The sequence below is a fragment of the Parasteatoda tepidariorum genome, chromosome 4 (assembly GCF_043381705.1).
Source record: "Parasteatoda tepidariorum isolate YZ-2023 chromosome 4, CAS_Ptep_4.0, whole genome shotgun sequence".
NCBI classification, from domain to species: Eukaryota; Metazoa; Arthropoda; class Arachnida; order Araneae; family Theridiidae; genus Parasteatoda; species Parasteatoda tepidariorum.
In genome coordinates, this window is record NC_092207.1 from 30,357,126 (window position 1) to 30,370,826 (window position 13,701).

At 31.2% G+C, this 13,701-nt stretch overlaps 1 protein-coding gene across 1 annotated transcript; it reads right to left on the reverse strand.

Moving 5' to 3' along the window:
- Positions 1-7,961: 7,961 nt before the first annotated feature.
- Positions 7,962-13,551, reverse strand: LOC107456611 (sodium-dependent organic anion transporter). The gene is made up of 2 exons (XM_043044167.2): positions 12,749-13,551; positions 7,962-8,641 (listed from the first exon to the last, which is right to left on the reverse strand). Exons 1-2 carry the CDS (start codon positions 13,280-13,282, stop codon positions 8,462-8,464), a joined length of 714 nt encoding a protein of 237 aa, XP_042900101.1. The 5' UTR covers positions 13,283-13,551; the 3' UTR covers positions 7,962-8,461.
- Positions 13,552-13,701: the final 150 nt, after the last annotated feature.

Genomic DNA, 13,701 nt, shown 5'->3' on the forward strand with positions numbered 1-13,701 from the left:
TCGGTTTAAGAAAAACGCCCTTGAACCACGTTTTGGCTTACCAACTTTTCAAAAAAACAGAGAGCTGTCTCATTTAAATTCAGCTGACTATTCCAGATGATGAAGTTGGAGCGCGATGAAATTCGTCGTACCAGTCCACTGAACTAGAAAATTTTTTCTTATCGCTCTTCTTTTCCTGAGTATTAAACACTTAGCCATTCATTTAACTGCAATCTGCACTTTCTCAGCATCAAGCTTTCGTGATCTTATTTTTGAGCACTGAAGATTCCCTCCAATTTTTTTAAAGTCAATATGATTTGAGAATACGAAATTAATAAGTACGAATCATTCAAGAACATGCTCGGGACGGAATATGGAATATTTTTTTTTATTTTATACTTCCTTAAAATACAGCAATTTTCAATAAAGATATTTTGAACGAAAGAAAAAATCTTAAATGGGTTTTGTTTAGTCTGTATTAGAAATAAGGTTTATTCAAATTCACTAAAACATCACGTGGTTCCCAATTTTTTCCTGCTACGGAACCCTAAAAAAACGACCTTTTTTTGACGGAACTCCCGGGTTAGTAAATAAAGTTCATTAGCAATTTTAAATATTTTATCCGACGAAACACTGCTAATCATCACAAAAATATTTAATATGTAAGAAAGGAACAACTATTGCCCAAGCATCTCGTTGCTCCATCTCTCTGCACTCATTTAAATTGCTGGTCCGAAACCAATTCCGGAACATGCTCTCAGAGAATTTCCGTACAAGCAATATACACAAAACCTGGTTCAACCGTATTTTAACTATCCCAAATCAGCCCAGGTTTACGGCAGTCGCTCTCTTTAGACTTGTAACGGGCCATGACTGTCTGGCCAAACACCTTTTTAGCATAAACATTTTTGACTCTCCTAAATGCAAGCTCTGTCGCCTTGGGGAGGACATGGACTTGCCCAATATTTCCGTCTGTCCTGCGCTCATCTCCACTACTGTGTGTGGACGCTACTGGGAAGCTAGGGCCCGTATGGGCTAAGCATGTCACTATGCATTCAATTCTATTTATTTCTTTTTGCCTTGTTTTTCTTGTTATTTTATCCTTTTTGTTCTTTTAAATTGGCCTGCCATTGGAAATAAAAAAAAAATATTTAATATGAGAAATTTAATGAATTTTTTTCATTGTTTTATCAATAATAGTTTTAAAATTAAGTGACAGTTTAATCCACAGGTCTACAACGGCATCTAGTCCAGTTCTAAATTTGATTTCAGCCATGCAATGAAAATTCTAAATCAGCTAAGCTAATTCATTAGCTGAAAATGAATTGGGTGATTTATGGTTTTCGTTGGGGAAAAAAAAAAAAAAAAAAAAAAAAAAAAAAAAAAAACGAAAAATGATGGTTATTAGGAAAACGCATTTCTTTTTTAAAATTGGTATTTTCTGCGAATTGAAAAGTTAGCTGGAAAATACCAATGCCATTAGCTTTGTTTTTAAATAATACATCTTACTCAGTGACATTTTGGCTTTAATTATTTCATAAAAATAACTGAAATATTAAATAAATAATGATTCGATATAAACATAGTTACAGGTTTCAAAAATCATTACTGAATTTTTAAAAAAAAATGTCCTAACTATCGAAATTTCTGTGACTCATCCACGGAACTATAGGGTTTTGCGGAGCACCATTTGGGAACCGCTGACTTGAGGTTGGATAAATACTGTTTAAGTATATAGAAAACGTCTACCTTCCATGCTTGCATAAAATTATTGTTTTTTAGAAAAAGAAGTTTTTTCACTACATTTATTTTTTTACATTTTACAGGGGTTTTTCTTCCGATACGGGATATTAAGTGTTTAGTGAATCTTTAGCTTACACTTCACCTCTACTTCAGTAGAGGGGAAAGAATACCTAAACTCCCCAAACATAGCTTCATTTCTTTTCTTCTTTCTTTTTGTGAACTAAAAGTTATTTTTTTTTTCCAAAATAAAAAAGAAGGGAGACGAAATATGGTTTTCTTGGAAATGTGGTTTTCTATTGCCGATAATGCAAAAAATTACAAGCCAATTATAAAATTAAAATTATGCATTTGTTTCTGCAAACACCAAATTATTTTTTTTTAAAAAAAAGATGTATTTTAGGGCACCAAAATAAAATTCATGAATAAAATTCACCCTGACGTTAATATCAGGAAATATAGTTGAAAAACGTTACGTTCACTTTTTCCTTAGGAAAGACATTAAAATTAGGCAAATTGTGTTTTAGAACAATGCTAATAAACTAATTTCGTAAAATTATCTGAGCGATTTAAAAAAAATACTTATCAATGCTGCTTTTATTTCAAGAATTCACACTTATAATTAAAAATAAATAAATAAATCAAATAAGAACTAGTAAACAAATAAGCACTCATTTTCACAAAAAAGTCCTCTTCGCCATCTATTTTTTTCCTTTTAAATGAAATTATTATTTTTTTTTAAAGGGAAAACAATCTAAATACGAAACAGATTTTTATTTTTCGAATGATCACCCCTTTTACTAAATAGGTTTTGCTTTCATCCCTTCTACCGGATACGAAACTATTTGAAATGTACTATCTTTCATTTCAAATACTTGCCTTCTAACTTTGCACGCTGTTACGCTAACTGTTGCCCGCTTTTAAAGTTAAAAAAAAAAGGTCATTATAATGTCCTTTTTTAAATAGAGACGTCAGAAAATGCTTTTATTTATGGTGAATCTTATCAAATTGTAGACAGTAAGTCTTTCCTATCCAAGGACGCTGCTATCATATATCTTGTTCCATTAACTAGAATGTATTTTTTTCAAGCTTATAAACCTTTGGGGTAGATCAATATCTTCAAGTTAGCCACATTATCAACAGTCTGGAATTCTGCAGTTCCACTAGAAGCTTAATTTTTATCTACATTGCTGGCAACAGAAAATATAGGCTTAAAAAATATTTTAAAGTTACATTATGTTTGTACCTTGTCTCAGAATTATACCATAATTGTAACGTAAAAGAAATAATTTACCATCAAAAATCATAAAGCATTAAAAACCATAATCCGAAAATAAGTATTCTCTGAAAATATACTTTATTTCTAGCTAGTAATCATTGCAAAATTTTTTCTAAGAAATGGTATATCATAAAATGTAATTAATCCATGACTTATTATGGTTTCTTGAGATGAAATGATCTTTTAAAGAGTGACAAATATTCCACCAGCGACTGTTTAGGATATTTTGAATAGATCCATATATTTGTTGTCAAGTATAGATCTTTCTGATTCATAGCTCGTGATGTAACTTCGTCCAGAACTCCGCTGGTAATAAAATTCCATTTAATTTTTAAAATTGTTTTTCGTAACAATGCTCGTTAACAACTATAAATTTAATGCGTTAAGACATCATAGAGGTAGCACCGTTTGGTGAACATTCACCCTGGAAACTATGTTGTATCGGTCAAGATTATTATTATTATTTTTTTTTACAGGGTGCGTAGTCAAATCTTTCAAGAAAAAATAAGCACCTTTTAAACTCTCAAAATTATTTGTAAGCAAATTAAAAAAATATAATTAGGTAGTGCTAACAAGTTTTGACAATTGTCAAAACTCACGAAATTTTGAATCATGTAAAACGACAGGCATTTTCATACGTTACGGACCGACGGCATGCCGAAAAATAGATTGAGCTTGAATTAATTGTGAAAATGTTGAATAGAACAATGCGAACAGTGTCTTTTTGCATAATTCGTGGCAAAAATCAACATGGTAAAGGAAAAATCTTATTTTCGAAAAAGGAAATTTAAGCACTTTTTAAAAACTCCCAATGAAAAAAAAGCACCTCTAAATGCTTTTAAAAAATAAAAATTGGAGGAAAGCACCTTTAAGCACTTTTTAAAAACGCTACGTACCGTGTTTTGAAAGAAAAATATTTTCATTTTAGTTCATTAAGTTCATTTTAGAGTGATAGAGTGATAGCGCACATTTTTATTAATACACGCAACATCTGAAGTCAGCTATATTTGTTTACTTACTAATGATAGAAAATAGTTCTGGAATGTTTGAATTCACTTGTCTTTTCCACAACTAAAATCGATGATCAAAGGTTTATGAGGAAAAGCATTGCGCAAAAATAAGAATTGAAATTTCGAACTCCGTTAATATAAAATTATAAGATTTCTCAATATGTATTCATTTTAATTACTTTAAGTTTTATATTGAAAATTAAGAAATTAGAGTTTTAATTGCATAACTTTTTATTAAAAATAGAGATGTAAATTAACTTATCAACCAAGGTAGGGTTTACTTTAGCAGGGCGTTACTAATAGCGAGGTAACTAGTGCATGCAATCCAATTTTGGAGCCCATTTACAAAATGATCTAACTATTTTTATGCATTTCAAACTATTTTTATATTTTTTAAGCAAAAAAAAAAATGTTTCATAATATCTAGTAAACTAGTGGATAAATTTATATATTTTCCTTTGCCGGTTGTAAACGAAAACCCATATAATTCACGTGTGAGCTACAGTTAGTTAATAACTCTCATAAAAATTATTTTTCAATAAAATTTTGCAAACTTTTAATACTCTCATAAAAAGTTTTTTTCAATAAAATTTTGCAAACTTTTAATTTGTAATCCTGAGAAAAGCAATTGATGATTTGTATTAGTGCCCTTATCTAAAATGGATTTGGTACCTCTTTAAGGCCGCGAAAACGAAGATTGTTAGCTGCTATAAATACGCATAAAAAATAAATAAAAAGCTAATTACCTCGAAAATATTTCATGTTACGAATATGAAATATTTAATCATATGAATTAGTTCTCGGTGTATGCATATGCTGAAAAGGAACTAAATTCTTTATTCGTGAATTAAATTCTTGAACTATTTTGTTCTGAATTGAGAAGCTCGTTGAGAAATACTTACGGAACTTTTAACAAATGCAGATTCTTTTCATAATTTATACAATATATTGTTCTTCAATTTTAAAAAAAAAAAAAAAATTGTGTCACTTTTTTTTTCATTGCCATTTTACATAAATAATTTCATAATTACGACCGAAATATTAAATAAATTCTGAGTTATTGATTGGATATAAATGTAATTAAATTAATTAAAATAATTGAAAAACAAATCGTGACTCTTGGATCCAGGGTGAAGTGAGATTCCAGGGAATTTTAAGATTCTGCGGATTATCTTTCGAGAACCACCCTATGTGATTGCCCCTTTTACCCTGTATGTGGGGATTAAAAGGAACAGATTACTATGTAGATAATGTCACTAATTCTTTGCATTCAAATCTGAACGTCGCGTGGAGTTGACAGGCGATTTCTAATTGCGTTTTAGCCTTGGCGCAGTTATATAATAGGCTAGACTCCAGACCGAATTTAAAATGATTATACAACTTCACGTTATCCAATAAGGGTTTTAAAATGACTCAATCTGAAATAGTACATAGTTTAATTTTTATTTTTCATGTAGTCATCACATTGTTAGAGTAATAAATAATACGTAGGATTTCATAATTTTGAATTTATAATACATTTATTAATTTACAAGTTTAATAATTTGATAATAAATAATATCGAATTTGAATTTTGATAATTATTTATCGAAGAGAATTATTAGATATGAATTGCGATCGTATTGGGGCAATTCAAACCAATTTATTTTTTGTCCGAAGGTAAAATTTTTATATTCAAACAAATCCTTAATAATTCTTTCCAGATCATAAATGCGAGCATTTCACATTGGGTACAATTTAAAATAGAATTTTAAGCAAGGTTGCCAACATTCTACATTTTTTTTGGGGGGGGGAGAATTTCTTATAAGTTGTTTATGGTTTAATGTATGGTTTTTTTGTTTTGTAAATTTGATTTGAAGTTATTTTCGAAGCCACAATATGTAAATAATTCAAAAGTTCCTATAAAACGTAACTTTGTCCCAGATCTTTCAAGGCGGGGCTTTTAAAATGTTAGCAAAAATACTAAAATTCTGAAAACTTTAGTTTTTAATTGTCTGCCATTTTGCAAAAAGCTTGTCGCGGAGAGAATTCCAAATAATTATGAATGTTTTTTTCTCCCTAAAATCCGTGAATTTTTCGAAATGCTTTGATATGCTCGAAAATAGTTAAAAATGTGATATTATTTTAATTATTATTATTTTTTAAATTTCTTACTTATATTTTAAGAGCAATTAATACTTTTCTGAAGTTTAAAAATTAAAATTATATTGTTTGATCGATAAAAAAATTAAGCAAAATGGCAAGAAATTAGTTCAAATCCTATTATGCAAAGCGGCCTTTCTATCCCTTGTATGACAAATTAATAAGGATATCACGTCTTCCTTAACTGCAATTTTATAACCGTCGTTGCACAGCCGAACCAATTCTTGGGTTTACTACTGCTATGTAAACTTGCAATTTTGAACCCAATCCAGAAGACAAGGGAACTCCTGGATCAAGTATTGGGAGAAATTTACCTCCGTGGATGACTTTTTTGATGGAACTGAAGTAACCCGCATTTGCGATTGCGTAGAGAAAGACCAAGAGAACATTCCACGGTTAGCCCGACGACAAAGGGACTCTAACCCATGATCCGTCTACCACTGAGGATATTTCACGTCAGCACTGTGGTCGGTGCAAGCCGGATGCGGAATGCGTATTGACCAGCCATTGTCGGGATTCGAACCCGGTTCACCCCAATGGAAGGCAACGAAGGAACTAAACCTTGAGCCATTGTGGCTCTCCTTAACTGCAATTAGAATAAAAATGGAAGAGAAAGTTCAGTTAGCCTCTTCTTTAGCAAGAAGATTTTCAGACTTTTTAAAATTTTTTTATATCATACACCAGAACAGATGGTGGGTCCACCATCAGTCTATGATGGGCAGCCCAATACAGTTCAAAAACACAAATAAAAGGATTAAAATTCTTTGCAGCATTTACAGCTACTATGTCAGTAAGTCTAAATTGAATTTTGACAAAAGCAATTTAGGTGATCATTGCTCATGTCAGACTCAGTCAGGCAGAGTGGGCAAATCAAAGAGCCTGCCAATCCAATTTTATGAAGGTGCGTCCTAAGGTAATCATGCCCGGTCAATATCCTGAAGTTAGCTACCCCCACCCATCTGGGCAGATTATATGGTACGGGATTATCCAACAAGGAATCCCAGGTCTTCCCATTGGATAGGTTGGTAATAGTTTCATGATAACTGGTTGAAGAACGTTAGGTCCAGCTTTAGCAAGCGAATCAGCAAACTCGTTCCCTATGATACCGCAATGACTTGGTATATCCATTGTAAGGCAGCATTTCGTCAAATTTTTATCAGAAAATCTATCAGAAGTTCGCATTAAGGAGCAGAACTATTTTTAGTCAGCATAACTGAAGAGATAGCCATGATAGTGGCCTGTGAATCAATAAAAATCACAATGGTTTGTTCCTCTCTTCAGCATCTCAGTTAATGCCATTTCACCATCAAAATTGATATAATGCTTACCAATGACTCTGCCGAGGCTAAAATACCTGGAGTAGACATCAGCATTTGGTTGAGCCTCAGTAGCAGAACCGTCAGTGTGCACACGAATTCAGTGTTGTTCTGGGAATCTTTTGCCAATGCTGATTTTCAACTCTGACTCTATGTAGTTCTTTGTACTAATACGCAAAACCAAATCCAGATTACATTCAGCCAGGCTCAGATGTCAATGAAAATTTGTTGTTATTAATAAGGGTTATCTCTTTGTAGGAATGTCAAAAATGGTAGACAACTCTGTTGTCACTTGTACAAAGTTAGGTTGTGATTTTAACCTATGGACTGTAGGATTTACTGAAATGACGGTATCTTACTTCATTCATGTGAATGCCAATTCCCTTGTTAAGGACAAGAGTTTCTCACAATTTCTCCATAATGTATGGAAATAAATTTTGCCTTTGTTTGTATCTCTCGATCACTGCGGTTTTTCTAGTACACTGAACAGTCACATTTTTTGATTTTTTTCACCTTTATTTTCAATTTTTTGTTGCAAACTTCACGTTATCTGTTTCAAATAACTTTTGCTTCCTCATTCACGCCTGGTGAGTCTTGAGAATAGGTGACTATTTTTGAGCACTCGAAATATGTAGACTATCATTATTATCCTCATAATTTTGAAGCAAATGAACGTTTTTACTTATTAAGTATATCAGTAGGGTTAATTTTATGCTAGTATGGCTCTACATTATCCATTTCCAAAAATTTTTTAGTTCATTAAGTACCATGTACCATATGATATGCCAGTGCATATAATAGGCATTCTTTTTTATCGTCCCTATGCACTAGTGAAGTAAATTTTACAAGACAAAGAATGTCAAAATGCTATTCCTGCGTTTCCCAAATCAGCATCATATGGTTGATACTGAATATATTATATTATAATTTTCATATGAATATTAAAGGTGCATAAAAATATTTGAGAAATAGGGTAAATTTTGAAATGTGAAAGGTTACATACCCAGTGCTGCAAGATTACTGATGAAGGTCATAGTCAAGCTTAAATTAAGGTTGCCATTTAACAGAACTGTCCACATGTTACTTGCTCCGCCTCCAGGACTGCACCCAAATGTAAACAAACCTAAGCGTAGGATGACATCATCAAATAGCAACCTAGCTAAGCCATAAGCAACCTAAAAGAATGAAATTTTTTTTAAAACTATGATGAGAATTAGTAGCACATTAGGTTAATATTTTTTCAAAGTATTGATTGATTTCAAAATAATATTAATTTCAAAATATTGATTTTTTTTCAACTCCTTGATTAAAGCAGTATTTGAAAAAAAATGTCTCAGTGAATCCCATTTTTGAATTAATTTATTGGTGATGTGCAAGGGAAAAAAAACAGGTTATGTCTTGAACTCAGTTCAAAGGTATCAGTAAAAATAAATGAATCATCATCATCATCATCATCAATGGCTCGACAGCCGAGGGTGGGCCTTGGCCTTCTCAAGAAGATTTTTTCCAGGCTAACCTTTTTTTTGCTAGTGCTTTCCAATTTTTAGTTTTGAAGACCAAAAGGTCTTTCTCTAGGCCATCTATCCATCTCAAATTTGGCCTGCCTCTTTTTCGTGTGCCAACTGGACTGGCATTGAAAACTCTTTTTGCGGTATGAAAATAAAAGAATATTGGACTTTTTTAATGCTTTGCAGTCTATCAATAATTATAATAGCAAGGAGTGAAATTTCCACTCACCATAGATGCTTAATTATTTAAAGCTGGTGAGCAATTTTCATGTTTTAAAATATTCAGTTTTTAATTAAACTATATTCACTTAGATAATCCTGTTTCGATGAAGTGATCAAGCAACAGCATTTTTTTTCTATTTAGAAATATCTATAAAAAAATGCTAAGTAGTTAACTTTTCACATACAAAACCATTTATATTGGAAACATTGAAATCTTAAGACAATTTTATTTTGATTTAATATTATTATTACAATAAATATGCTTTGATATCAAAGTTTCTTCATACTTATTTGGTTTTTCAAAAAGTATTTCATACTGCATCTGTTAACTTTTTCAAATTTACGAAAAAGAGGCACACGAAATATGTAAATGTAAAATAGTTTACAAAATTAAAGTAAAAATTTTAGTCTGGCTAGTATTTATAAATTTGAGAGAAAGGTCTTGAGAAGTATTTTTTGGGGAATTCAAAAAATTGGCATGTGACTTAGAAGAACAAATTTAGAGCTTTATCACTCAAATAATGAACCTGACATTAACTTCATTAAACAACAAAGAATAAAATGGGTAGGCCATGTTATCAGAATGGGTGAAGACCACACCACAAAGAGTTTTCAATGCCAGACCAGTTGGCACACGAAAAAGAGGCGGGTAGAATTTGAGATGGATAGATGGCGTAGAAAAAGACCATTTGGTCTTAAAAACGAAAAACTAGAAAACGCTAGCAGGAAAAAGGTTAGCCTGGTAAAAACTTATTGAGAAGGCCATGGCCCACTCTGGGCTATCGAGCCATTGATAATGATGAGTATTTATGAAACTGAAATTTCATATCCTGATAATATAGCGATTCCAAGATGAAGGGTTTACAATATCAATGATGAAAGGTTTACAAACGAAATATGTTTTCCTTCTAGCAGTTTTCAATGTTTATAGTAGTTCTTTTTAGATTTAATTTCACCGAAAACAGGGTTGCCACAGAAAAAAAAGGAATAAAATAGTTGCTTTTAGTAGCCTAAAGCATGAAAATAGTTGCTTTTAGTAGCCTAAAGCATGAAAATAGTTGCCTAAATAAGAACAAAATTTTTTCAATAATATTAGTAAAATTTATTAAATGACTTAGTTGTCATATAACATGATTCATTTAGTCAAGTTGGTTCCAAATATGATAATTCTTCTATAAGCGTAAGTGTTCTAGCAATAAATTTGTACATAAAAAAATTAGTAAATTTAAGGAAAATTAAATATTTTAATTATTAGAATTGCATCAAAAAATACTTTATAAAAAAACATACTTTTTTTAAATAATTTTCCCTTTTATCAATAATTGATTTAGCAAAGTGAAAAGTGATTATTCAAATTCGAAAATCACACATCCTACAATCGTATTAAAAATTGGGTTTTTTAAAATTCTGCAGAATTTCGTAGCAATAACCATTGAAAAGGAGATTGAGATACAAAATAGACTTACAATGGAATCTGTGCAAATTGAGCGCATTAAAAAGTGATAGTAACTCAAATTTGCAATTCAAAATTTTCAAACTTTTTTAAGAAAAAAAAAAAATCATTGTGTTCAGGGTCATCAACCCAATTTATGCTAAAAAAACATCATAAGGAGCACAGAAAAGTCTCCCAATAGTCTATTTTTCCTGAAAATAGTTGCTTTATTAGCCTTTTCAGGCAAAAAATGTTGTCATAGTTACCTGAGATTCAAAATAGTTGCGTGTGAATAGTTGCACTGTGAAAACCTTAGTATCAATTTAATCAGCTTATTTAATTTATTTTCAGCTTATATTTATACGCCAAAAACAAATTCACAACAATACTGGATTCAGCTCCAGGACTTTGAATTTAACTTTCGAAAATAAAACCTAAATTAAAATTATTAATGATAAAACAATGAAAAATGTCATTCTTATGAAACATTTTTGAAATAAAACAGTCTATTAATTATAGGTTAATATGTTCACAATTGTCTTTATACATTTTAAAATCTGGGTTCCGTTGAACGAATCTTGATAATTTAGGGTTCCGTAATTGAAAAAAATTGGGAACTGCTGAACTAGTAAATTGATAAATAACGCTTACTTTTGTTTACACTCATTTTAATATAATGGAGTTTTTTTTTGTGATTGAAGCTTGGTAATTGTTTGAAGTTAGTTTGATGTATAATATGTATGGTATTAAATAGACAATAGAATATCGGTAACACCATTCAGATTCAGGAAAAGTGTGCAATTTTTCAGATAACCTCCATGTCTAGGTACGGATGGGGCTGGTTTTGAAAGGTTTTCCACCTACTATCACTACTTTTAGGGGGAGATTTCTGTATCGTGATCTGTGGTAGAATAATCGCCAAGTCTTTGCCACTTCTGAGAAGTGGCCTGCGAGAAATTTAAAAAAAAAAAAATCACAGAAAGGGACCAACTCGTGAGGTATAACTCGTAACCACTCCCAAGTAAACATCTACATGTATTTTTTTTATTTTTAAAATTGCAAGTTTAAAAATCTATTTGCCACCTTGGCGATATTAGTTGGCGCAACATATCACGATACGGAAATTTCCCCGCAACATTTTCTGTTAGTTGCTGCATTTGTCTGATTTATGGCATGGCAAGGTATAGGAAAAACTTTAAATTGCTCTTTTATTTGCTTACTCTGTTAAACTACCATTTAAAGACATAAAGATATCTCGAGAGAAGACCACTAGATACCACGATAATTTAACATTCAAACATAACATTTAATACAAAAAAAAGGAAATACGTTTAAATTTAGAATTGACATGGTTGGTGAGAGCTGCCTTCACACAGTATCTCCAAAACGCATGTGAATAAGAAATTAAATTGTTCTATGGTATAAAGTTAAGAGTTAATTATAAATTCGGGAGTTCTCCATCGAGACTGGCTGGCGCCTCTCAATGACAAAAAGGATGATGCAACTATCTTATATTTCATGATGGTAGATGACGCAATGTTCGTAGTTATTACACTATAATACTGTAACAACAGCTACACATTACTACCCCATAAGCAGACACTGCCACCAAACCCAAGTAACGAAAGAACACATTTTCAATCTTAAGAGTCTTGTCGCACATTTTTAAACTACTCATACAGTCCTTAGAACTCGAAAAACTCATCCTCCAAACTTTCGGAAACATTAGGTATTGAAATAGGCAAGACAACAACAATAGTTTATCTAAATACAATTATTGAATCAATTGAACTAATGGGTGGATTTAAACCTTTTAAAGCAAATGAAATTTTAAGAACAGTTAAATGTTTTTAATAGTAGCTTCAATACAAAAAAAGTGTTAAGAAGTTTAGGAAAAAATGCTCGTGAAATTGGAGATAACGGGTCTTTTAAACAACAAACCAATAATTTATTAAAAATTTACAAGTTAAACTAGTGATCTCGAAAAATCAGAGCTCATAATAATCGGGTTTGACTGTATACAAAATATGTAATTCATAAATAGAAAAATATGGGACAATTATTTTCGACGTATAAAAGTTATGAACTATGACAATTTAAGTTATGTATTTAATACTTACTAAAGGCATGACAGCATACTGCGAAATAAATCCAATAGTAGGTGCGATAGGTTTTCGCAAAACTGACTGCACCACACTAAGATCTAAAGCACAACCCATATTTATATAGTTTAAAGACACTAGGGTGGCTACAGATATAGTGAAAGCTTTTGATATAGCTCGAACTTTTCGCATCACAATGATCTCTAGAGGTGGAGAGATTTCTTTAGTTGTCCCGTTCACTTCTTTAACAACTCGTACCGAAGTTTTGCCCAGAAATACTGCTTGGATAAAGAAAGATCCATTATAACTGCTATAATCAAAGACAGTATTATTTATCGTAGCAATATCTGGGTTAGTAGATACAGCTTTATAAATCCCTTCTGATGGATTGTTAAGAGATTTTTCAAAAACAGTGAAGTACACTTGTTTTTCTTCACTCTCAATAAGTTTTTTTAAAGGATTCGGATAAAACGTAACATTGATAGCTGCTGTTAATTCCATTAGCAGCATTAAAAAACTAAACAACAACGCTAGCAACACTACAGGACACATCTTTTACAAAGATCAATCAAAGTAGGGTATGAGAAATGAGAACTTGAATACGACTCTCTAACACGATAACCTTCTTTCATCTATTGATGTTTTTTATTTGTTTCGGTTTTCCAGTTTGGGTAATTTAAGAAATAAAGTTCAAAAATCAGCACTGAACTTTATAAACTCTTAAATTTCATTAGTTATTGAAAAACATACATAACTTTAAGCATTTACGAATTAAAATGGTTTAAACGTTTTAATACATACTCAGTGTCAATTTTGTGAAAACTCAGCTCTGATACGATAACAGTTAAAATAAAATTTTTGATTAAAATATTTATCTGTAAAAAGAGAGAAAGTTTTTAATAGTATGAACCTAAAAGTATGAAATTGTATAATTTCTTGAAATAAAATAGAAATTTTATTAGCTCATAAGT